We start from the raw sequence: 24,532 nt of genomic DNA on the forward strand, positions 1-24,532 counted from the left end.
AGGACTCTTATCAAAGAAGAATTCATATATATTACATCAGATCTTGTTTAATATCATTAAGGTATTACAAATTGTGTGAAAAAGAAAAATATAAATCAAAATCTATGCTATATGTATATGCTTTATATATAGTTTACATGTAGGATTTAAATTAAGGCAAGAAACTCCTACACATTACTTGTCGATCACATAGAAAGAGTTTTCTTAGCTTGTAGCTTAAGAAAAATCTAAAATATTTTCGTAATATAGCATTATGCAATGAAATATACTTTAATAGTATCGGATATTACCTTAAACGAGTTTATGATTTTTGAATACCAGGAGGTAATATTATATCAAATACTATCGGTGGATTACTTGGCAGATAATTTAAATCACATGTTGATGCATTGATATATATTATTTTGCCGTCTGAAGATATACCATATCCTATAGGATAAAAATATTTACTTGTATAGAACATTTTTCGTGTATTTCAAATTTTGTGTCGTACCTTCGTGTATATGTCCGAACACATGATATTTAGGTTTCACTCGATTTTGTACCGTCGACAATAGTTCAACGCATCCAGCACGTACTCCGCTACAACACAGATCTCCGTGACCTACAGGAGGGGTGTGTGTTACCAGAATATCTGTGTCTGACGGTATCATTTCCCATTTCGAGAGACAAGCTTCTCCACGTGGCACATTAAATGCCCACTTACAAAACTCTGGTTGCCTAAAGTTTCAACGAAATGTGCCATAGAAATAAGAATGTTATACCTGATTATACCTGAAATTATTTTCTACAAATGTTTTTCCGTAATTTTATTCCCAACACAAAACACATAATATTTCTACATATTTGTCATAATTAATTGAATTAATCTTTTATAACATTAACCTCTTGCGGTACGATTTAGTTTGGCATCGCGCAGTACCTTGGTGAAGGAAAGCCCCATTCGCAAAGAGACATCTTGATTTGTGTTTTTTGTTGGCTCGTAATTCATATCACGAATTTGACTTGTAATTTTCATGTTTGGTCTGTATATCGTACCATGAGTCTCGTTCGTCATTGTACGGCAAAAGGTCAATGTAGAATATTCACATGGTTCTGATTGTGTTTGTTTAAACCTACATGATTGTGTTTATTTAAACCTACATGATACCTAAATACATATTATAGACATCTTCAATTTTAAAGCTAATGCAAGATTTGTCCCTTTTTCAATTTTAATTCGTACAATTTTTTATTTGATGCAACATAAGTTCTATTTTTTTACTAAGTATTGTTTAATCAAATTAATGCTACAGAGAATATTTACCATGGAGTGCCATATATCTTGATTCCATGCAATGTAATCTCAGAGTCTTCCAAGTATGTACAATTTGTCAAATAATCTTTAACATTAGTGGTTTTAATAGCTTCAGCAAGGGTGTCTTTTGACATACCCAGAGTAGGTATATTGTCAAGTATGCTAGTTCCTGTATGTTTCTGATGATCTCCACTGGTATGCACAGAAAAGGGATGTGTGAACGTTGGATCAAAACTAAGCTCATGATTTCCAGCTATAACTATCTTGTGTTTGTGTGGTAAATTACCTGAAATTATACAATATATATATATGTTTTTTTCCTTATATGTACATTTTTTCCTTTACAAGTATATATTAATAAAATTTAAATTTAAAAATTTAGAAACATTACACATGCAACAAAATATGATAAAATCTCTTAATTATACTGACCTATCCAATTATTAAATTCTATAACTTCCTGCAGACTACCACATTTCGTGAAATCTCCGGCGTGGATGAAAACGTCACCGGTAGGTATGTCAAAGTTTATGTACGGTGTGAGTGAGTGCGTGTCGCTCATACATACTACACGCAACTGAAAATTAAAAATTATCGTCAGATATGTCATTGGGTAGTATTAATGACCGTAATATGCAAAAGTTCGATTCGTTTGTAATAATTATTGATAAATTGAAAACATATAAACAAAGGTAGTTTCGAGGTTAACGCAAATGTATCTTTCTGTGTACAGAAATCAGAGCAGTAAAATGTTATATCAAACGTACTTTATCGCTCGGCGCTTCTGTCGTCGGCAATTTAGTATTTATTTTAACAACTTTTTGATGTTGAGATAACTCGCACCAGGCTGCCGTTGGATCTGCTGTCAGTGGGTGAATACCTATCTTCATGCTGAACAGGTAAATGCTGATAGCCGGTTGCTACCGTGTTTAAACTGTGTTGTGAGATACGTTTGACTGTACTTTTTTGCACTTTTTGCACGTAAAATAAGGCAGATCTATATTAGATTATTGTAACGACAAAGAAGAAAGTGAAATAACGTGCCTTACTCGCACAAGTTTTCGTGTAAATTTTGATAACTCTGATTCTACTCGTAACACATTTCTAATCGAAATGCAGAAAGTATACTGAATGTGACTAAAGTCAATATTTTGCCAAATGATCGGGATTGTCTGTCGTAAGTCAAAACTTTTTTTAAACCTTGTATAATTTTGACGTCTTCTTCATATAACCTTGGTGTACGGTCTTTTGACACATGTCAAGCTCCTCAGTTCTTAAAAGAGATAGGTTAGCCGAGTTATTTAATTCAAAAGGCAATAACAAACTTTGTTTGCATATCAGCAATAGCGCTTCAAGAAATTTAATTTCATTTTAATTTCAGTTTAATTTCATAAATAAACAAGAGAAACGAAATGAGACGAAAGGCGGGCGTGGGAGCGATACAGAAGCAAAAGTTGGAACAAGAGAAATATCGGGACAAGGGTACAGAGATCCAGGAGAACCAGTTCGAGCAGATGACGAAGCACATGGAGACGTTCCGTGTGAATCTAGAGGAGTTTGCGAGCAAGCATAAGAATGAGATAAAAAAGAACGCTCGTTTCCGCCGTCAGTTCACGGAGATGTGCGCTTCGATTGGTGTAGACCCTCTGGCGTCCGGCAAAGGTTTCTGGTCGGTATTAGGTATCGGTGATTTCTATTACGAACTCGCTGTGCAAATCGTGGAGGTCTGTATGGCAACCAATTACAAGAATGGCGGTCTGATATCACTGGACGAGTTGAGGACACGCCTGATTCAGGCCAGAGGACGTAGGAAGGAGCATCAAGAGATCACCAATGAGGATCTGTTAGCTGCAGCTAAGAAACTGAGAATTTTCGGCAATGGTTTCTCCGTAGTTCCTATCGGTGGCGGTAAATATTTGGTTCAGTCAGTACCTGGTGAGCTCAGTATGGATCACACAGCAGTGCTGCATCAAGCTAGTTTATCAGCGAATGCGTATGTCTCCAAGTCTATCCTGTGCAAAGAATTAAGATGGGAGGAGGATAGAGCGCAAAAAGCTTTGAATCATATGATGAAGGAGGGACTGGCTTGGTTGGATGAGCAGAACGAGAGTGAGACATTATATTGGTTTCCTAGTTTATTCACAGCTTGTATTGTTTCCAAAGAATAAATTCTGTATCAGTATCGCTGCCATGCTGATAGAAAATATTTTGAAGAGAGAATTCACATTGTTTCTTGCGATTTGTATCTTTCTCGTAAATAAAGTTGACCAGTGTAACATATTTACAATATACAAAATCCATTGCGATCGTGTTGTACCTAACAAAGGATGCTGTCACCTGATCTCAGGTCCTTGTATATAACTAAGACAAAAGAAATGTAAAGATATATATATATATATATATGTCATTTTCGTAATTGTAACTTTAAGAATATTGTATAGTGTGTACCTGTGAATAGCATCTGTCTTGTATTCAGTAAATTGCTGTCTGCAAATTAGCAATGCTTTATGGAGTTCGGCGTTCTCTTTGCGTAGTAAACTTATTTTCTCGCGTAATTCCTTCGATTTTACTTGAAATTGGGCCGTCAAAGACTTTGCTTCTTCTCTCCATCTTAAGACAAAATCAAATTTGTCAAACTATATGATTCAGTTATGAGTAAATATAAGTAAGTTTTATTACTTTTTGCTTAATTTCTGATGAACCGTCACGTGTTGCGTCATTTCTTTTATTTTTTTGTCAAAATGTTCCTGCTGTTTACTCAGTTGCTCGGATAACAAAGATTGCCAGTTGTGATCCATGTTTTCTATCCTGTGAAGAAAATGTAAACACATATACAATATATGTTATTTATTTATTTATCTACTTATTAAAATATCAAAGAATATCATATATACCGTATGTCCAAAGTATGTTTATTTATTGTATCCGAGCAATGTTGCGAAGGAACCTGTATTGGAGGAGCATTATTATCTGATTTATTCTCCATCACGCGATTCGCCTTCTGCAGATTTGCCTCCAGTTCGCGGATTCTCTTTTCCAACGTGCGCCGTTCGTAGTCTCGCTTGTATATTTCGTGATCGAAGGCAGATTGTAGTGACTTCAACTCCGTCGCCAACGATTCCTTATCGTTCATGGATCTCATCAGCTGATTCTCCAGACTAACGTAACGATCAATCGCATTCTTTGTCCTTTCATCGCTCGATCTGATGCGGTCTCCCATATCCATAGAACTTTGCTGCTGAATCTGCCTCAGTTTCTCGTTCGAAGCCGCCAGCTTATCTTCCAGATTAATGATCTTCTCTCGCAACTGTTGCATCTCTAAATTGTGTTGCTTCTCGGTCGTTTCGTTACATGTTTCCAATCTGGAATCAGCTTGTTTCAATGCTTGCTCAAAGTTCAGCAATTTGGCGGTCGATTTTGCTAGTAGTTCTTCGGAATTCCGACGCACCCTCTCGAGTTCCTCCTCCGCCAATTTGCTCTCTCTCTGCGACCGATCTAATAACGTTGCTTTTTCTCGCAATTCCGACTTCAGTTCTTTGATTTCCAGTTGATATTTCTTCACGTTATGCTCGTGAGCATCTTTCAATTTGACGATCTCGCTCTGCATCTTAGTGACGTTTTCCTCGGTAATAGAAGCCAATCGAGTTTCCAGCTTAGCCTTCTGTTCTATAACTTGCGCCTCTCTTTGCAACACAAAGTCCTTTTCCCTGACCGCGGATTCTATTAGGTCCAGAGCTTCAGCCATTTTATATTTCGTTTCCTCGTTCTTTGCCAGAATGTTACTGGCGACTTTTCTACTCTCGTTTAACTTCCTCTCTAGGTCGGATTTCAAATGATTTAAATTCTGCGTCTCTGCCCTCGCGACAGATAACTCCTCTGTTAACGACTGTATTCTCTGCTGATTATTCCTGTCTTTAATGAAATTAGTGATACATGATATTCTTCATATGTTTCAAATTACAAATTATATAAATAACTGACCTCTCTGCTGAACATCTTGTTGAAATTCTTGAAGTTGTTTCGTCAATTCTTGTTTCTCACGTCTTAGAGTTTCTGTTGTCTCCTTGTTAGACATCCATAATGACTGCTGTTTTGCAAAATTCTCCTTAGCTTGAAGTAATTTGCCTTCTAAAGCCTTTATGGCTTCTGAATATGATTGTCTAACATCTTTCAGTTGTTCTTCATAAAATTTTACATCTTTACTATCTACTGAACGAGTTCGTAACTCTTGCTCCAAAGCATCCACAGCTTTCATTGACACCTGCCATAATTGTACTGCAGAGTCTTTCTCCATTTGCAAAACTGCAATGCGTTCTTTTAAATTCGTGACTATCTTGTTATATGCATCTTCATTACCACATTCTTCCAGATGGATCCGTGAAATATAATCACGTATGGCATCACTACTATCTTTGGTTTCGATATGCAAAGATTGAAGTTGAGAGCGTATGCCATTTTGCTCTGTCTAAAAGAAGTATCTCTATTACGTATATAATTATTGTTACACAAATAGCTATTTGAAAATAATATACAATTATTAGAGAATGTAATACATGTTGTTGTTAAATGGATTGTCATAACTCACTTTGCAAACCTCCAACTCCTGTTTGAGTTCTTTGATGATATTATTATATTCTTGAAGAATAATGTGTTGCTCTCTGATATATAAAAAAAAATATATATCAATTATATTTAATAAAATGCAATAATATTTGAGACTTTTTCTAACCTCATACTCACCCGCGTTTCAATGTGTCATTCTCCGAATCAAACATCTTGTCGCACGCAATTTATGAAACATACAACCACCGAAAGATATAACTAAAGATTATAGAAAAAAAAGCTATTTCGGAATAAATAATTTTAAAATAATTTAGTTAACATTCGAATTTCTCATATCAATATGGTTTCTATTGACATGTCACAGATACAATACACGACTGAGATATATTGAGGTTTAATCATTAATATGCATGACGAAATATATTAATACATATGGAAAACAATTTTAAGGCATTGCTTTATTGTTCTTAAGTAATATATTAAACATTTTAATTCATAAATCTAATATAAAAGTACTAATATCATAGAATAAATAAAGACAGAAGTTCCCATTCGATTCTCTGGTTATTTTGCTAAAGAATAAAAATTTATTCATTTTGTCATTGTAAGTTGTGCTATCAGAAAAAAACAATTTATTTAAATTTTTTAGTAACATTGTTTAAAAATAACAATCTTCTGACATTTCGTTCAATCATATCGATTAAACTTAAGGTCTGCCTAATTTATTGTAGAGTTACACTACTTGAAAAATGAAAGTTTGATTAATAATCTGTTCTTTTAAACTAATTGCAAACTAATGCAATAAGTTAAAGTGAGAACAAATATACTTGTCTCACTCTATTTTATTACCAGTTTAGTTGCCAGTGCAGCTACCGACGAGGTAATATAAAGACTGTCAACCCTGGGTAAATTTTCGTATTGACCAAGGGGGCCCAAGGACCCGGTGGTAATTGAAGAGCGATGATAATAGCGACTGTGCTATAGCTACGCTCAAGATAATACAGCTAGCAACTATTGTCGGTGCGAGGTGAAAGGAAAGACAACACGCCGCTATAGGGAGCTGCAGGGATAACCTGGGGGACCAGAACTCTGAATGAAACGTCGGATTTCCGAAAATAAATTTTCTGAGTGAGATGGGAGTCGTAATTTATGGAAGAGCGTTTTTACAGCACTATATTTTGGTACAAAAAACAGGCCTGTATGTATAAAGTGGTATATATATAGACCGATTTCCTTTTGATCACTTATTCATGTCTAGTGTGCATTCTTCATCATTGAAATTTACAATAAGATCTATCTACATATAATCTTATAAAAAAGTATCTATATTTCGAATCTTCTCTACCTCTTATACTAAGCCAAAGCTATTCTTGTTGGATTATACTGTGTTTAAAAGAAAAATCTTGGGAATTTTTCTGTATAGATAAAATGTTTCTTAAGAGATTTCTGATATATCAAGGTCTTTTTTAAAATCAGATTTTGAATTTTTGTTGTGCTTCTAAATTATAGAAAAAATTTATAAGAATACATTCAGTTAATTATTCAAACAACATTACACTTTATGTAAAATTTTATATGCAAATCTCTTGTATTAATGTATTATGTATAATTGTAATAAATTGTCCTCTCTTATTCATACAATTGCTATGAGTTTTATTTTTCCGTTAACAAAATATTTCCTTCATATCTGATGATATAAATCTATTAATATATATATAGGGTGATGTAGACTACCCGTACAGCCCTTTTATTTCGGAAATAGAACATTTTAAAGAAAAATGTTTCTGACAAAAGTTGTATGGCTGCAAGGGTGACGTAAGATGGTATCATTGGTTTGACCTTAAAGAATTACTATTTCTCATTACATATTCTCATTACATATTCTCATTACATATTCTTGTAGCTTATCTCGAGAGCTTTCCAAAACACTATAACAAAATATTTTTTCATTGAGTACTTTTCGAGTTATGAGGCTCCAAAGCAGTACCTAGCAGTATTTTGACATCAAGTACAAAATATGTTGTACGTTGTTATAGGGTCAAGTAAATAGGTATTATTTTAAGGTCAACTTACCTTTTCACTCAAATCTCTGTAGTTATGCATGTTTAAAAAAATTCGGATCATTTTACTTTCAGCGCTATCCAAGAAGAACGACGTGGACGTAGCAGAATTCTGTTCCCTTTCGGGTGTGGGTTTAATATGAGTAATCCCCTTGCCTCTCAAGTGCGTGCGTGCGTGTGCGTGCGTGTATGTGTGTGTGTCTGTACTCAAGTAAGGTAGTGTTCAAATTGAGCACCAATCTTTTCAATGCAAATGTTTACTCTATTTTGAAAAGAATTGGTTGCTCGAAGAATTTCAGCGCTACTTAAAGATTCAATTGCTTCTGTTATTCTGGTAATTATGTCATTCCTTGTAGTTGGACGATTACGGTATAAGTACTGTCTTTTACACTTCCCCATAAATAATAATCCAGGACAGTGAAATCCGGTGATCGAGGTGGAAAATCGATTGACCCATATTTGCCTATTCACGAATAGGGAAAAATATTAATATATTATCATTATTACATATAATTATCTCGATGCACGAATCGTCCATGTAGTCGAAAATGTAGGGATTTGAGAGGACTTTAATTTGGTACCAGAGCCAGGCCTGTATCTCTAACCGTTTAGGAGATATCGAAGATTAAAGTTTTCCAACCTTTCTCCGTTGATATCTCCGCTTCTACTGGGAGTAGAGAGTAGCCATTTACGACAAAATGTAGGGTTTTGAAAGGACTTTAATTTGGTACCAGAGCCAGGCCTGTATCTCTAACCGTTTAGGAGATATCGAAGGTTAAAGTTTTCCAGCCATTCTCCGTCGATATCCAGCCTTCCCCCGTCGATATCTCCGCTTCTACTGGGAGTAGAGAGTCGTCCATGTAGTCGAAAATGTAGGGTTTTGAGAGGACTTTAATTTGGCACCAGAGCCAGGCCTGTATCTCTAACCGTTTAGGAGATATCGAAGATTAAAGTTTTCCAACCTTTCTCCGTTGATATCTCCGCTTCTACTGGGAGTAGAGAGTCGCCATTTACGGCAAAATGTAGGGTTTTGAAAGGACTTTGCTTTCCGCAACTGAAACGGAAAAATAATTTTCTCGGTTGATGACCTGCGAAGAAAGAACCTAGAGAGAGAATATCTTTGATCGGGACGAATCGAAAATACAGATATATTTTGATACGGAATTTTTATCTTTATATTTTTGTTCCAACATTGAAAATTTAAATGGGACTTGAAGCTTTCAAGAGAGCTGATGAGGAACAAGTTACAAAGGCAAAGATCGTAAAGAGTTGAACACAGATGTGTAGGAAACTTGTAAACTTTACCTTCCGGCCGACCCTGCTCTGCCCGAACCGGATCCTCCGGTGCAGCATCCGCGTCCGCCGGACTTGCTTCTCGCAACGTCTGGAACAAAAATTTAGCGTTCTTGATTGGTAAGCTGCGGTAGAGAAAGAATGTTTGGTCGGGATGAGTGGAGAATATTCGCTACGATTTTTTTTCTTCATTGACATTGAATGTCTTGATAGGAGCTCTTGAAAGAGCTGACGAAAAAAAATGACAACAAGAAGCGGAGACAATAGTTGTGCTCTCGAAAATACTCTTTTACGAATGGACATTTAAATTTAAATCCCGTAACGAGAGTAAACAGACTTGAAAGAACTGACCGAAAACAAGGAAGGTCGCAGTCTAAGAAGCGGTATGACGTTGAATATTCTACACAAGACCGGTATACTCACACAGTTGAGAATTATTCAGAATGTTTGATTGAGAACATGATGAATTGGAGATCCGCGTTCATGGACCGTTATCCGTCTCTGTCTGGATCAGTATCTCTTGTATACAACAACGCAATAAATAATTAGATAGACAGAGATTGACGAAAGTAATTGCATCTCGCATTTAGCGCGGTGAAATTTAATCAGAACTAATATTTTTTAGTCCCTTTCTTCGGATCAGAAAGCAGAATTCAGACGTATTCAAAATGTCAATACTTTTTAATATGTTTCAGTTCGACATTTTTTTTTAAGAGAGATTATCCGCTGCGGACAATAACTCTTCTACTTTTCATCTAATATTCAATGATGATAAATAACATTTAATTGCATTCGTTTGGCTTTTTTTATTTCGAAAATAAAAAAATATATACTGTCAGTGCTATGAGCGAACGTCCGGAGCGGACGGGATGCTGAATTGAGAAGTAGGACGAAGGGAACGGGACGCGGGCAACGATACATCATGCGTCTCCAGACATGACAAATCGTTTATTATAAAGGAGACTTTGATACGGCAACATGTATTCGAAGATTTAACATTTAATACGTACGTTTTATTTTTTCTGCTCCTCCCTCTTCCCCCCCGCTCTTTTTAGACTACCGGGCATAGTCTGGTATGGAGATGGCAACTGTGGTTGCAGCACGGACATAAACCGCCTGAAAATGGATGTAGCACGGACTTCCACCACATGTAGATTTTACCACCGAGACCTGAAAGTGGATGTACCATGGTAGTTCCCCTCTCAAAATGGATGCAGATGGCGTACCTTTACCCAGTGCGGAAAGTCAGTGTAGCAGAAAATGTCGTGTTGACCGCTTTCAGGTTTCACTCTGCTATTACCCGTATTCATAGTCAGGCCTTATACTTGAGGCTTCCTTATATCCATCTTTAGATGCTGCACGGATTATTTTATTGGCTGCAGACCATCTGAAGATAAACTTAAGGAAATCTTAAATATAAGGCTTGACTATGAATACAGGTGTACAAAGACTGTTGGTTTTATGGGATTTAGCGTACCAGAGAAATTTCGCTGTGCACTAGCGCTGTCTTAGGAATATCGTGGCCGAAATATGGAACATAGCTTGAAATAAGCATGGATGATAACATGGATGATAAGCATGCATGATATGGAATAATGAAAAAAAGATATCGGAAAGTATCAAAGAAAGTATTAAAGCCATCGTCGTCGTCGTCGTCGACGTCGTCGTGGTCGTCGTCGTAGTCCTTCGTCGTCATCGTCGTCGTCTTCGTCCAGCTGTAGAAAAAAAGTAACTTCGTTCATGATCAGTATATTAACGCAAGAGCGACGAGATAAAACACGAGTAGCGGCGGCTTGTCCTTCTTCTTCTTCTTCTTCTTGTACGTTGGCAACTGTCGTTAGACCATATAGGCCATGCTTAGCTCGAGCGGCTTCGTTGCTTTTTCGAGACCATCTCGGCGCGTGCTCATTCGTTACATTTCTGTAATTAATAGTTCGGTTGTTGCAAACATCGCAAAATGGTATGGGAATTTTATATTTATCTTAATCCGTTCTATGTCTTCATGGATTCCTCGGAGCGAGGAATTTGTGGAATACTCTGTATATATGTTCCGGATTGCAATTTTAGTATTATTTCAACTTCGAATTATTAAATTAAGGAATGCCAACGTGTGTATATATTTAAAATAAAAATTATTCTAAATTTTCTCACGTCTTGCAATCCTAAGAGACATACATACATATTCGGTCTGTTTTCTGTATTTATAGTCTGATATCTTCCGATACCTTTTTCCCATTATTCTATATCTGTTACCATCCATACTTACTTCGAGCTGTGTTTTATATTTCGGCCACGATATTCCTAAGAGGGTGCTAGTGCACAGCAAAATTTCTCTGGTACGCTAAATCCCGTAAGGCCAACAGTCTTTATAGTAGTATCTCGTCGGTGAGTCTAGGTTTAAAGGCGAACAAGTCTATGTTTGTCACCGGTAGATGGCGCTAAACAGCTGTTAGCAGCCCAAATTTGAACGAGTCAGCCATTATTGTAAATTGTAGTCCGCAGTTTCAAATGAACTTCCGATTATTCTATGTCTACCTGCAGGACAAGAGAACATATTTGCACAGTTATAGATCTTAAAAGGTAATTTGATAGCTATGTATCAATGATAGACGCTGAATCAGCAATAAATACAGAGGATCGCTACGCGACCACTAAAGATAAACATTACTCAACGAGTATTAACTGCTTTCAGAATATCATTATGAGTTCGACATTGAGAAAACGAAACGGTCGTACGTCGCCGCTGAAAGATTGCGTCAGTAAATATTCAAGAGAACGTCAACATCCTCCGTCTGACGCTCTGAGAATTTATCGTTTACTCGTCAGTTATCTCGCAGGTACCAATCAATTGCATCCCTTTGATACGAAAGAGCATCTAACCTTTAAATATATGCTTGTGTTGATTATATTCATGCGGGGTTATATTCATTCGATCGCATGAGGTTGTGTAAGAACGACACATTCGTGCGAAAATATGGCGGTCCGTTAATATACATATAGCCTACGAATGATGAAAGGTACATATAGTACCTCAGCTGGTACGAGCAAAATAGATATTACGATCGCGCATGCAACGGGCGAATAATTTAATATGGCTGTAAATTTAATAAAGAGGATTAGGTGTAAATAGTTTACATATATTTAATGAATTATTATATTAATTTGTAATGTCACTATCAAATTCATGAGTGTTACAATATTACGTCGGATCATTCAATTAGTTTGTAATAATTTGGTTGAAATTTTTATACGTTAATAAATAAGTTTTCCGCTATCCAGGCGATAGATTAATAATTGATCAATCTACATTTTAATTCGGAAAATTTCGTAAAATAACATTGCGTAAAAAAAGAGAGCAATTTTACATTGCTCCGGTGTCTCTTCAGGGGTCAGGAAATCGTTGTATATTTCACCGCATAGTTGTGTACAGTTGTGTACAGCTTGTGGCATAATTTTCGTTGATAACTAGAAAATAGGACTCCTCGGGCGGAAAGCGCGCAAATTAATAACACTTCCGTTGGTACTTGCAGTTTCAAAACTGACGTGATCTCGGCGCTGTTAAGGCTAACGGACACAAGTGGGTTGCGGTACCGAACGGCGCAACGGCGGCGGCGGCGGCGGCGGCGGCAACGACCATCCCCGAAAGGGGTTAAGAGCGGCTGCGGAGAGCATCGAAAGGGAAACTTTCCGATCTCGTAGGGTGCTGTTGGCTACGGTGTACGGGATGAGGGGGTAAGAGCAGCAGGAGGTGGAAATTCTGGCAGGCGTTATCTATCCGCCCGCGGGATATCGGCGAGGTTAGGCGGGGATGGGTGCGACGCCGAGAGAGTGTCGGGACGCCTCAGTCCTCGCGCTCAGTCCCCGCCCAAGCCGCGCCGCGAGCGATTCGTAGTCGTCGCGTCGCATGAGAGGGGCAGAGAGAAAGAGAGAGAGAGAGAGAGAGAAAGAGAGAGAGAGAGAGAGAGAGAGAGAGAGAAAGAGAGAGGAAGCAAGAGAACGAAAACAGAGGAAAAGAGAGAGTGCACCGCGTGCATCCCTACGCGCTCACTGTTCGCGAATGTACCGCAACCCCCGCCGTTGCCGCGCGCATCATCAGCCCGCTCTCATCGTCGCACGCCAGTGATCGTCCCCGTCCGCGATATCGTGAACGACGACGAGAGAGCCCGTGACCTGTCGCGACTGCTCTTAATCGAGTGTGGGGCTCGTAGTAACGCGAGGAAGAATAACGGAAGGCAGAAGAGGAAGAAGAGGAAGAAGAACAGGAAGTGGTAGTGGTGCCGCTGTGCAGTGACGAGGTGCATCCGCCGGCAACGCATCCTGAAGGCAACGCGTTCCTCTGGAGGCGCTCAGGAGGCAGTCAAGATCCATCGCCGCCCGGAGATGTCGGAAAGTCAAGGTCAGTACTGTCGCGGTGCAAACGCGCGCTCTTGCTGCGCTCTTCAGCGTGCACGCGTGCAGCAGCGTCGAGTGGGGGTATTCGCGGGGGTGTCCGAGGCGAACGAACGGACAAATGAGCGGGACGGGTATTTTTCGCATGAATGCTAATTGGCTCGTGCGGTCGACTCTTTCGTGAGAATTAATGCTCATCGTTTCTCGATTATCTCGTGTTTACCGTCGCTACCGCGGAAACAGGAGTTGGGGGTGGACATTCGAAACACCGAAATTCGCGATCTTGACTCTTGGTGAGCGGGCAGCTGCTGCTGCAGCATGAATCGTTTTACTCGGGTGGGGGGGGGGGGAGCTTTTCCTTTTTCTTACTCTTTTTTCAAGTTTTTGCCTCTCGGAGAAAATGTAGCGATGAGAGATAAGAGACGCTCCAGCCTCCAACGGCTCGGAGCCCGGTCGGCGGAGTAAGTTCAAGTGAGCGGAAGTGGGTCACCCCAAGAGAGTTTTTAATTTAATATCCCGATTTATACTCCCGAATATATCTTTCACTCGCCGCTATAATACTCGTATAATGGTATAAGCATATCATACGGCGCGTTCGACTGCTTCACAGCATCCCTTCTCGGTCACGGAGCTTTCCCTCGTCTCGGCAGGAACGTTTGACGGGACGTCCGTCTGTCGAGCGATTCGTAGTCGGCAGTTGACATTGTTTGTGTATAGGAACGCTATCGACCGATACCACGATATTCATGTTTTATTAGCCCCTGCGGATTCATCGCTAATCTCTCGATATTATGTCTCGTGAAATCAAATTACCCCATTTGCATCCGCAACTACGGCAGCCCGCGCGAACCTGGGGATTACCGGCTTTCTCTTGGAGCAAAAATCGAGCAACGAACGGTGCTCCGCTTTGTTCAAAATTCCGTAATTCGTTCATTTATTAATGTTTTTATACACACGCGGAATGAAACTCTCGGCAGCGTACAGGCCTTACGTTGCAATTTTCTCGCGTGTATTCAGAGCGATCGTCTATTCAAAACGAATGTAAATAGATAAATAAATAAATAAATAAATGTATACATATTTTTTTTATCAGAACGTTGTACAGTTGGGTATTAAATCGAGCAATAAATCTTCGTAACGCGAGTGCGGCAATGCACAATCACGCACGGGAGAGGCGCGGTTGCATATTAGCGCGCTTCGCGATGCAAATGGCATAATCTCGATCTCTAATCATTCTGTGTCGACGGGTCAGAATGACGTTACACTATAAACTCGACGAGCGCGCGCGCGCAGCCAAGCCGAGCCCTCAACCGGTTTCCTCAATCAGTGCAGGAAAGTTACGACGACGACGACGAGTGGTAGTTAGTCGCGAATGCAAATGACACGGAGCCGCATGTGCGAGAAAACGGTCTTACGTATTCGCAACTTATGCGAGCGCTCGGAATATTCGCCGATTTTGGGAAACGATGCAACACCTCGCGGGATGCCGTCGCGCTGCTCGGCCGTTTCGTCCAAGCCAATGCTTGGAATGCTTCGCGAAATTCCGCAAAATGGATGGAAATGCAGGAAAAAGGGAGCGCGGGTAGGCGACGTTTACGAGCTCGTCGCTGCAACTTTTTGATTAACATCGTCAAGTCTCGCGCGCGCGCGCGCGCGTTCATAGCTGCACTTGTCCCAAAGTTTTTGTCACCGGGACGATTTCGCGCTTGGGTTCGGCTTGCTTAGAGCTCGTCCTCGGCCAACTTTCGAAATTGCGTAGCGGTGCCGTTCGCGTAGCTCGTCTCGTTCTTTCTCCCTCGTGGCCGCCGTGATTCTTTCCGAACCCTCGATGTATCCGGGATGAAATCTTCTCGGGGCGGCGAGTCCCCCGGCTGTAGGGTTGATCGAAACGCCAGCAACCATGGTGATACTGCCACTGCGAGTGTCGGGGAAAGTTAAATTAACTTTCGATGCTTAAGAGCCGAGTCGGTGTCCCCGCTATCGCGAACACCGTCATGTGGAGCTCGAGCTCCGAATTCCCGGACTAGAATTGCAAAACAATGTAAGTGCCGCGGACACATGCGGCGTTCGGTGATCGATGAACTGGGGGAGATTTGCTCGATGAAATTAGAGGCACGTTACCCTCCGGAACGGAGAAAACGGTGGAAGATATGACATGATAGAGGGGAAAATGTGACGTCGCACGATAAAGTTCGGACTTGGCGTATCGCGAAGCGAATGTACGAACAATATGCAGAAGTTGATATTATGGCCCTCTATTCACGTTTTGTCACAATAACCTTTGTCAATAATCAATATTTTAAAGTGAGAACTGAACGATTGCATTCGTCACAGTATTGTTTAATCGATTGTAGACTCACATCTACGTAATTTTATTATTTATGATGTTATTTATAAAAATGTTGCAACACAGCACAATGGGTCGACGAGAAAATGGGATGGCAATGTGGCCTCCCACTGAAACTGATATAAAATATTGATTTCGCTTAAACTAACACAGTGTTTAGTTTAACGTCACGAAATTATATATTAATTTAAATTAAACTCCTAGAAGGGAAATAATAATGAATATAATATAATAATAATAGTTTTAATGTGGATACTGACTTACCTGTTAGGAAAATACTTACTTTATTACTTGTTAGGAAATACAATCTGCCAGAAAGGCAGCGGTGTGCAATGCAAATAGAAGTGCAAAAGTGGACTACGGATTACAAAATCGACTTATCGAATAATTACTTTGATATAAAAACCTCGAGAAAGAGACAGTCTTTATCAGCACTCTTACGGGGAGGTCACATTAGCAAAGTCGTGCTATTTCATTTGACTTTGCATAACTTGAAAGATGTACGGCCGAATAAAATGTCAAGTAACAAACAAAATATCCACAATTGTACACATGTTCGGGTGATAATGCGCTTAAAATTTCAAAATAATGAGGAAACTTGTCTAATTAAATGCTAAACTATACCTTGAAAAACATTTCGAAATGCTCGGAAGTAAAAACGCGTTATAAAAAATTCCAGTTATTATGTATTGATATTATTAGCGTCACTGCGCTAACGGCGAACTTCTAAACGAATGATTCCATAAATAATAACTGGAATTCGCTATTTAATGACGAGATAATGAGAGCGGCCATAACACCACCTTCTCCTCCAAATCGTATGCAAATATAGAAATCTTTGATGCTCGTGTTGACACATCGTGTTGTATCTCGAGAATTCACAATTGTCGTTAATATCTTAGGGATAGGATAAATGTAATTATTACGAGTTCAATTATTTTCATAATTGTTTACATTTCAAGCATCTCTCGTATCAAAGACACATAATACCCTAGAGATGATTATTTCCTTTTGAGCACGTTTAATCGATTCTTGATAAAACGCGGCGCGACGACTGTTAACGCTGGCGCTTGACGATTGTTAACATCGTACAATTGTTCCGCAACTGTAAAACGACGATACGATTGATACGACGTCCAGCAGCTTCTCCGACATCGTCGATCGTCGTCGGGATCGCGTTCCATTTACGTCCCGCGCGAAAAGGGCAGTGGTAACGCGAGGAATTAATTGCGTCACGTTAATTTCGCCTCGCACAGCGTTCGCCGTTCTCCGTCTTGGCCGATTCGCAAGCGCGATACTGTCCGCCGCCGATGAAAACGCGATGCACTCGCACGGGACGAGCGGCAAGCCATAAATTCGAGTCTCTGTCATCTAATTACCACGCCTTCCGCAACACTCCCTGTGTATCGCTCTCGGGAGGCAATGAACGGGGATCGCAGTGCAGCGAGGTAATTCCCAAAGAAATCGTAACAAGCTGGATGATCTGCTGGATGATTATTATCCCTGCGAATCGCTGCGAACCGGGCGATTCAGAGATTTCCCCCCATACGCCTTCTTTCACCTGCTGAGTCCCCTCAATCGACCGCCGAAGCGCGAGCGATCGATAATCCCGGCGATTGCCGCGCTTGAAGCTTCGGACCGTGTAATTAGACGTGAGCAACTTCATCCTTCCTTGACACTCACATGGAACTTGGTCCCGGTAGAATTTTAACTGGAGAAAATAGTTTTAAGGCGAGGCATTGGGAGCGCGCTGGAAATTTTATCGAGAAAGATGGAACCCGATGAAACTTTCAGGGGAAAAAAGGTAGAGCGGTAGATTTATCAAAGAAGGTCCAGCTATGAAAGAGAATACAATGTGGGAACTTGAGAGGGGGGAAGGCACTTTATATGGACTGTCCAAGATTTACTGCATCTTTCCTCGACTATGGATTCTTTGATGAACCCGGGGTCGACTTCGCCTGAAAACGAAAAAGGATGACAGAATGCCGTTGTTCCAACTTGGTCGCTGTATAACTTCGTACTTCGCGACATTAATTATCGCGGCAATTAAACTTTGGAACTCCTATTTATTTGAAATCTTGTAAGTGGCAGAGAGAGAGAGAGAGAGAGAGAGAGAGAGAGAGAGAGAGAGAGAGAGAGAGAGAGAAAGAGAGAAATAGTACAGTGCAAAGTATGACGGAACTCCACAGTACCTGTGGAATTCTCAGCCGAGTCGTCCGTCGAGAGAAAAGTGTCGCGCTTATCTTAATCGCCCATTAACTGACGTGTGTCCGTCAACTATTAATTTTTCACTCGCGCCCATTAATAATAAAGCCGAAGCACTGAGCCGCGGCAGTAGGTAATCCCGCTGAAGGGCATAAATTTTTAGATCTTCGCAGAATCTCGCGCGGAGGGTGACACGCACTCTCCTCCTCTCCGGGATAGATAACGACCCTCGATCCGTCGTGAAGTGAGATGTACTCTAGATCCATCTCGGCGGAGAGCACCCATTTACGTTCATCCGTGGTATATAAAAGAGACCTGTATCTCTCCCGCTTTGCATCTCGCTGGCTCGAGCTCTCGCCTTCCCCTGTGTCTCGTCGTCTCTGTAACGTGCCGTCCCTTGTAACTACGTATCCGCCCTAAATCCCGCGAGACGATTTGATCTACAGCCAGCATGATACGCGTCGCGATTTCATCGTCCGGTCTCTCTCTCTCTCTCTCTCTCTCCCCCTCTCTCTCTCTCTCTCTCTCTCTCCCTCTTTCTCTCTTTCTCTCTCTAGTTCGCTCGCTCGCTCTTGGTACCGTCTCGCGGAAATAAAACCACGAAGCATGCTAAATATACAAGTAAGGAACGAGATACGGAACGCTGATTTATCGGAAACGCGCTCTCAAGATAATCGAGGCGAATCGCATATGTCGAGCCGTTTATTTGTACGTGTACGTCAATCGACGGGGTACGTCTGATCGATCTCGACATGTTTGCACGAAGCCCGCCGATACCTGCCAAAAGGATCCGTGCAACGGTGCAACGGCGTTTCCGGTAAAACTGTTCGTTTATGGATTTTTCTTACTTTGAACTGCGTGCACGTGTATCGCGGCCGTGTGAGCGTCGCGTGATCGTGCGGATGTTTGAATCTAACAGCCTACGGGTAGCTTTACTCGTCTCTCTCTCGAACTGGAAGCCGCGAGTATCGTTCGCTCGAGGAGCGGAATTATCGGCGGGAGGAATAAGAAAGTAGCCAGCTGAGTAATTAATAATCATTGTACGGCTATTTTCTTTCGACCGCCCGCGCCGTCTCGTCGAGGCTCGAAAAAGCATACCTTTAGAAATTATTAATAAAAAAAAAAATTATTAATTCAACATTCGATCGATCTGTCAACAATCTCCATCTGTATGTTTGATTCGTCTTAATTTCAGCGTTGTGTTAATTACGTAACTTAGCCAAGTTAACCTTCACTCGAGAGTACAAATTGAATGCTACAAGAGACTGATACAATCGAGTATTAAATAATTCTTGGATAAATGCTCTTCGAGCTCGTCGACACGGAGGAGGGCACGGCAATGAGCAGTCATTTCTACCGTAGTAGAACGATAGACTTTAGGAGTGTCATATCTCTGCAGATTGCGCGTTAATCCTTCAAGTTTGACAGTATTTGCAGGACACTGACGCGAATGAATCCAAACTCTGACTCGGCGCTCGACTTCTCGCTCGAACGCGCGATAATCGTGAGATCTCGCAGGCGGACCAGCGGCAAAGTCGCGAGACATTGAAACATTAAGAACGACAGCTGCAAGAGTCGCGTTGCAGGGACAATCGCGTTTCTGAAAAACGGAAATAGGACGGCCGAGCGGAGCGACAGGGTTAACTCATATGCCGCGGGGGTGAGGAGAGGGTGCGCGCATATTTCTCTTGTTTCTTTCAGCGCGGGCGCGGTGCTCTTGCGCGCTCCGTCGCGCGTCACCGGCGCTCGTCCGGGCGCGAATAAATCGAGTGATACGATTTAACGGCATTCTCTTGCAAATAATGCACGCCATAAGTTCGCGGCTGGCGTTTATGCATGCCTCGAGGGTTGCGCGCCACTCCTCCAGGCATGTTCGCGCGCGACTTTATCGCCTCGCCTTCTCGCGCAGTCCTCTCGGCCAGCACCGCGCCGCGTCGCGTTCTCCGGCATCGTTATCCAATGACGTCCGTAAACTTTGTTGTAAAACGCGCTCGTATACGCGCGCGACTCGTAATAAGTCGTAAAGAAAATCGCCTTGTCATCTCGTGCGGGCGAGAGTCCGCGCCTCGTGTTTAACTAAAGCGATCGCTTCGCCAATTGCCACGGCGAATCTGTTTTCCCGGCTTCGCAGGGGCGGCTTAGTCTTCCCTCCCCTCCCTCCGTGGCTTTCCCTCATAAAATACGGAGTAAGGTACTTACCCCAAGGACCATCCAAGCTTTGGAAGTTTCCTTTTTAACCGCCTTTCAGCTAAAGCTGCGGAAGGATCATACACGGACGGCTCCTCTATATCTCGGCGGGCAGTCGAAAAAAGACACACGCGACACAATCAATTATCCGTGTATACGTATGTACGTGTGTATGTGTGTGTGTGTGTGTGTGTGTGTGTGTGTGTGTGTGTGTGTGTGGGCGGAAACGAAGCCGTGTCGGGCCTGAGGCCATATTCGGACAGGATGCATTAGTAAAATTGCTCCAATTACTTTTTCCAATCAAAGTCACGCGGTCCCTCGGTATCGAGGGTTTCCTGCCGACGGAAGGACGGAGGATCGCGGAGGAGAGCTCCGGAAATTTAATTTCAGCGTGTATTTAATTAATTCGGCGAAGGAAATCCGCCGCGTGTGACTCGAGAGGTGACAATCGCCCTCGCCGGCTCATCAGATGTCCCCGTGCGCGTAATCCGATCGATTAATTTCTCGCGGAGTGCAGCGAGAGCGAGGGAACGCGCACTCAACGCCGCGCGATCTCGGCGGAAATAAACCGGCGTGAATAAACCGCGCCGTGGAAACGTGTTATCTGCCGGATAATGGAGCGCTCAGTTGTTAAGTGAGGGCGAAAAGTGAGGAAATTAAGATACACCGGCGAGAGGAAGAAACGAGCACAGGATGAGGCTCCGCCTTTACACCTGCACCGACAAAGGAGCAGGGGGGAAGGCGAGGGAGTAGGAAAACAAAACAAAGACGCCCGCTTATTAAAATATACGCCGGAGTGTGTACCGAGAATGTGTACCGAAGCCGGGACATGTTAATTAATGCGCGGCGCGAGCGGGGCCTCTTGCTCGCGGGCTGAAAAAACGCAGAGCAAATAAATAGCCGTAGATCGGCGGCGCGGCCATAATTACGCCCCCGCTATGTCTCGGGGCTCCTTTTTTCCTCGAAGAGTACGGGCCACGCGCTCTCGACTCCTCGACCTGACGATGGCAGGTATTAAAATTCTCGTTAAAGTTCGCCGCACCCGCGTAGGAGGCGATCGCTCTCAAGGACCTTCGCTCTAATCTCGTTTGAGCGCGCGCGGTCACTCGCTGCTCCCCGCTGCCCTCCCGTTCTTCGGAAGAGATTCTAGAAATGCTCTTTGCCTGAAAATCTCTTATTATCCTATTTCCACATGGTTCTTCATCGGTCGTGAATCGGGGTTATCCGGGCACTCGATTATTCGGGTTATCCAGGAGCGCCGCGCGGTCTTTGTGCCGTTCAACGTCCGAGGACGCCTCGCCGGCTGTTTCAGCGAACGATAAATAACCCTTTCGCGATTTAACGCCCGTCCCGTCCGTTCGGGCCCCGCCGTGCCGTAAAACTAATTACACAAATGCGTTACCTCGCGTTGTCACAAGGACGATTCATTTATAATTGCGTTCATGTGCGGGGGTCGCTTCCATTTTACTTGGCGTTTTACACAGGCGAGAGAAAGGCGAACGAACGGAATTTCGACGAGTGAGACGACGACGTAACGACGCTTCGTCGCGAACACGTCGTAATTTAGAGTGCAAATTTTTCTTTCTCACGGCACGTCGAATACCTCCGCGAAGCCTGTCCGAATTCAACTTGCTCGAACAAAAATACCGTGTTTCTTATCTGGGGGCGCGGAGGGAGAGACGCTGTGCAAATTTCAGGTGCGATATGCTAATTGGGTTATTACAAGTTGCAATTTATACGTGGTAACCAATCCCTTACCAATCCTCAATCGAGCCGAAGCTTATTAGCCTTTCTGATCGTTCCTACCGATTTGAATAGAATAAGATACGCCACAAAACGTGCCAAGCTGTTAAATTGAAATTAAATTTTAATTCAATATTATATTAACGATGCAATAATTTTTCATTTCATTTTATATATTTCATTTGCTTTTATGTCTCATTATTATATCGATATCAACGTTAAATATGTACATATATAACAAAGCAATCACAAACTGTTGACACACACCCAGACGCAATGCGGACAATTAGAAAGACTAATGAGTTGCGGCCTAGTTTATTGAAGCTTCGCGAGCCGTGCACTTGCACCAGCGGAAGAATCGCTTTTACTCGGGGAAGAGGGGCCGCTTTTCAAGCTAGCGCGCGGCGCGGGACTAACGAAGGGACGATCGCAATTTATTATCGCTCGACGAATTCACGGTATTCCGCGCTCGCGCGGAAACGCGCGTGTTATACCGTCGGCACTCGAAGCTCGGAGGGCGCGCGGAGGCCAGGCGAACGAAAGTCACTTTCTGAAATTCGCTCGATTCCCTCGAGGTATCGTTTATTCGATGCTTCGAACTTTCCGATGCCATGCCGTTTCTCGCTGGCTCACGCGCGCCCGGATTTATCCCGCGGCCGCGATCACATTCCGCGCACGGAGGGCGAGCCCTGCATTAAGCCGCTCGCAATATGCGCCGCGCATGGTGTCGCGCGCGTGCGATATGCGCCGGGAAAGGGAATCCACGAGATTACTTAGGAGTCGCAGGGCACACATACGAGCACTCGCAATTAGCGGAAACAATCGCGGCGGGCGCCGACGAATAAAGCGCGACGCGGACAAGGCCGTTGGCGCGCGCGCGCGCGTATCTCGTTTCTGTATATGCCCGCCGATATACTTCTCTGCATGCCGGCACTCGATATGTCGTTGCGCTCTCGCACGGCTCACACGGCTATCTTGTTGCCATTTGCATGCGTGCAATTTGCATTGCTATCCAATGCGAATGCAGATTAGAGCGCGACTCGCTCGATGGCAAATATAAAGCAAAGTATATCGCACAATCGCGTGTGCGTGCGTGTGTGTGTGTGTGTGTGTGTGTGTGTGTTCGTCTGTACGCGTCCGCATGCAGAAGTTTCGATAAGAGCGACACGAAGGATCATCGTTATCGATCAGGCGGCGGATGCAGCCACTCGCCCTCGCCGGCGAGGGCACTCAATCTCACCACGAGACTCCGTCGCGTCGCCGCAAAAGCGTCCGCTTTTATTATTTCTTCACTCGGACAGTGTTACCGCGAGATCGACGCCAGCTCGATCTCTCTCGACCCTCTCTCCTCCCTCTCGCTCGTTTCTTTTTTCCTCACGACACGACGAGTGTTTGCGCAACCGTCGCGCGAACTTGAGAAGCGTCCCGACGCGTAGCCAGGCACTGGCGCCCCGGACGGGCGTCGCCATCCTCATTGATTCCCTCCGCTCCCATTCGCGATCTCGTCACCAAGGTCCGTGTTCTTCTCGAGACACAGCACCGCTCGTCCCCGAATGATCGCGTCGTCGTCGGCGCGTTCGTCGGATATTAACTATGCCCCGACGAAATGAGGGCGCCGGCGAAATACGATCGTCTGTATTCGTCCGCCCTTTTTTCTCCATTCCCCATAAAGCCGAATCGTCGATTTATTCGCGTGTCACGTCGCCGTGTCATGCGTTGCAATTTCGCTCGCGTGTAGAACCGCGTATAACGACAGGGAGTTATTATTGACATTACGGCGCCGCTGTGTTTTGCAATTTCACGCCCGCGTCGCGGCGCGCCTCTTAATCCTGGCGCGTAAAGGCGAAGCAATCGCCGATTGACGACCCCGCCGTTTCCCTTTTCACACGAGATATCGGCGCACGACTTTTCGCCCGTTTGAACGAGAAGAATAGTATAACGACGTATATTTGTGTCATTTATTATCATCGACGCATCTGCATTTTAATTCACCGCCTGATTCTCGACGTGGAACAACGCAACGTAACGCCGGCGACGACGGCAGTTTCGTACGTGGAAGAGAGTCAGGTGAAACGGAAAATTGGTTGTCAGTTGCCTCATCACAATTATAATGATATAAACAACAGCGATACGAATTCTGCATGCGTTCGAGGAAGCTCTCGGCTCGTCGATCGCGCCGCTCGACCATTTTTAATCAATGAATTCTTTCGCTGTCGCGTCGCACACACACACACACCGACCGACCGCGCGATCAATCAGTGCGATTTCGAGCGATCGCAAGTTTCAGCCCGCAGGACGTCCTCGGAATTGAAATTTCGCGGGCAACTTCGCGTAAATTGCATACAGACCTATCACGCTCGCTCGGTAAACAATAATAGTCCAGGACCCGCAATATCGATCTCCGTAATGAGAACCGGGGGGATTCGTAGTAGACGCATTAGCGCGACC

General features: G+C 42.9%; 4 protein-coding genes across 11 annotated transcripts in view; 2 read left to right on the top strand and 2 right to left on the bottom strand.

Moving 5' to 3' along the window:
* Window positions 1–29: 29 nt before the first annotated feature.
* LOC105182633 (metallophosphoesterase domain-containing protein 1) lies at window positions 30–2,269 on the bottom strand. 2 transcript variants are annotated; one of them, XM_011140211.3, is made up of 5 exons: window positions 2,065–2,269; window positions 1,730–1,874; window positions 1,307–1,583; window positions 494–720; window positions 30–429 (listed from the first exon to the last, which is right to left on the bottom strand). In XM_011140211.3, exons 1-5 carry the CDS (start codon window positions 2,185–2,187, stop codon window positions 302–304), a joined length of 900 nt encoding a protein of 299 aa, XP_011138513.1. In that variant the 5' UTR covers window positions 2,188–2,269; the 3' UTR covers window positions 30–301. The 2 variants fall into 2 exon arrangements, with proteins under 2 accessions (XP_011138513.1, XP_025160258.1); XM_025304473.1 differs by lacking the exons at window positions 30–429; window positions 494–720 and adding an exon at window positions 746–1,115.
* lsn (vacuolar-sorting protein SNF8) lies at window positions 2,069–3,577 on the top strand. 4 transcript variants are annotated; one of them, XM_011140218.3, is made up of 2 exons: window positions 2,069–2,196; window positions 2,679–3,577. In XM_011140218.3, exon 2 carries the CDS (start codon window positions 2,710–2,712, stop codon window positions 3,463–3,465), a length of 756 nt encoding a protein of 251 aa, XP_011138520.1. In that variant the 5' UTR covers window positions 2,069–2,196; window positions 2,679–2,709; the 3' UTR covers window positions 3,466–3,577. The 4 variants fall into 4 exon arrangements, with proteins under 4 accessions (XP_011138520.1, XP_011138516.1, XP_011138517.1 ...); XM_011140214.3 differs by lacking the exon at window positions 2,069–2,196 and adding an exon at window positions 2,297–2,474; XM_011140215.3 differs by lacking the exon at window positions 2,069–2,196 and adding an exon at window positions 2,434–2,584.
* Window positions 3,480–6,859, bottom strand: LOC105182636 (myosin-6). 2 transcript variants are annotated; one of them, XM_025304472.1, is made up of 8 exons: window positions 6,710–6,859; window positions 6,038–6,072; window positions 5,883–5,955; window positions 5,279–5,762; window positions 4,192–5,209; window positions 3,977–4,105; window positions 3,746–3,907; window positions 3,480–3,658 (listed from the first exon to the last, which is right to left on the bottom strand). In XM_025304472.1, the coding sequence occupies exons 2-8, from the start codon at window positions 6,070–6,072 to the stop codon at window positions 3,631–3,633; spliced, it is 1,929 nt and encodes a 642-aa protein (XP_025160257.1). In that variant the 5' UTR covers window positions 6,710–6,859; the 3' UTR covers window positions 3,480–3,630. The 2 variants fall into 2 exon arrangements, with proteins under 2 accessions (XP_025160257.1, XP_011138521.2); XM_011140219.3 differs by lacking the exon at window positions 6,710–6,859 and having other exon boundaries at window positions 6,038–6,225.
* Window positions 6,860–13,156: 6,297 nt separating this feature from the next.
* The window catches only part of Trpgamma (Transient receptor potential cation channel gamma), an 89,803-nt gene continuing 78,427 nt past the window's right edge, over window positions 13,157–24,532 (top strand). For 2 of the 3 annotated variants that reach the window (XM_019841156.2, XM_025304460.1), the window contains exon 1: window positions 13,158–13,609. The gene's annotated coding sequence lies outside the window, so the exon portion shown is untranslated. Of the gene's footprint in view, window positions 13,610–24,532 lie in introns of all 3 variants that reach the window. The other variant, XM_025304463.1, reaches the window with a different exon arrangement.

Source organism: Harpegnathos saltator, unplaced genomic scaffold, assembly GCF_003227715.2.
Source record: "Harpegnathos saltator strain DR-91 unplaced genomic scaffold, Hsal_v8.6 scaffold61, whole genome shotgun sequence".
NCBI classification, from domain to species: Eukaryota; Metazoa; Arthropoda; class Insecta; order Hymenoptera; family Formicidae; genus Harpegnathos; species Harpegnathos saltator.

Excerpts from the sequence above, each read along its gene's own strand:
- lsn (XM_011140218.3), top strand. The coding sequence starts at position 2,710 with ATGAGACGAAAGGCGGGCGTGGGAGCGATACAGAAGCAAAAGTTGGAA.
- LOC105182636 (XM_025304472.1), bottom strand. The coding sequence starts at position 6,072 with ATGTTTGATTCGGAGAATGACACATTGAAACGCGG. Across the intron at positions 5,956-6,037 it reads AATGACACATTGAAACGCGG|AGAGCAACACATTATTCTTC; the intron begins GTGAGTATGAGG and ends TTTATATATCAG. Across the intron at positions 3,908-3,976 it reads CATCAGAAATTAAGCAAAAA|ATGGAGAGAAGAAGCAAAGT; the intron begins GTAATAAAACTT and ends TTTTGTCTTAAG.
- LOC105182633 (XM_011140211.3), bottom strand. The coding sequence starts at position 2,187 with ATGAAGATAGGTATTCACCCACTGACAGCAGATCCAACGGCAGCCTGG. Across the intron at positions 1,875-2,064 it reads CAGAAGCGCCGAGCGATAAA|TTGCGTGTAGTATGTATGAG; the intron begins GTACGTTTGATA and ends TTTAATTTTCAG. Across the intron at positions 430-493 it reads GTTCGGACATATACACGAAG|GATATGGTATATCTTCAGAC; the intron begins GTACGACACAAA and ends TTTATCCTATAG.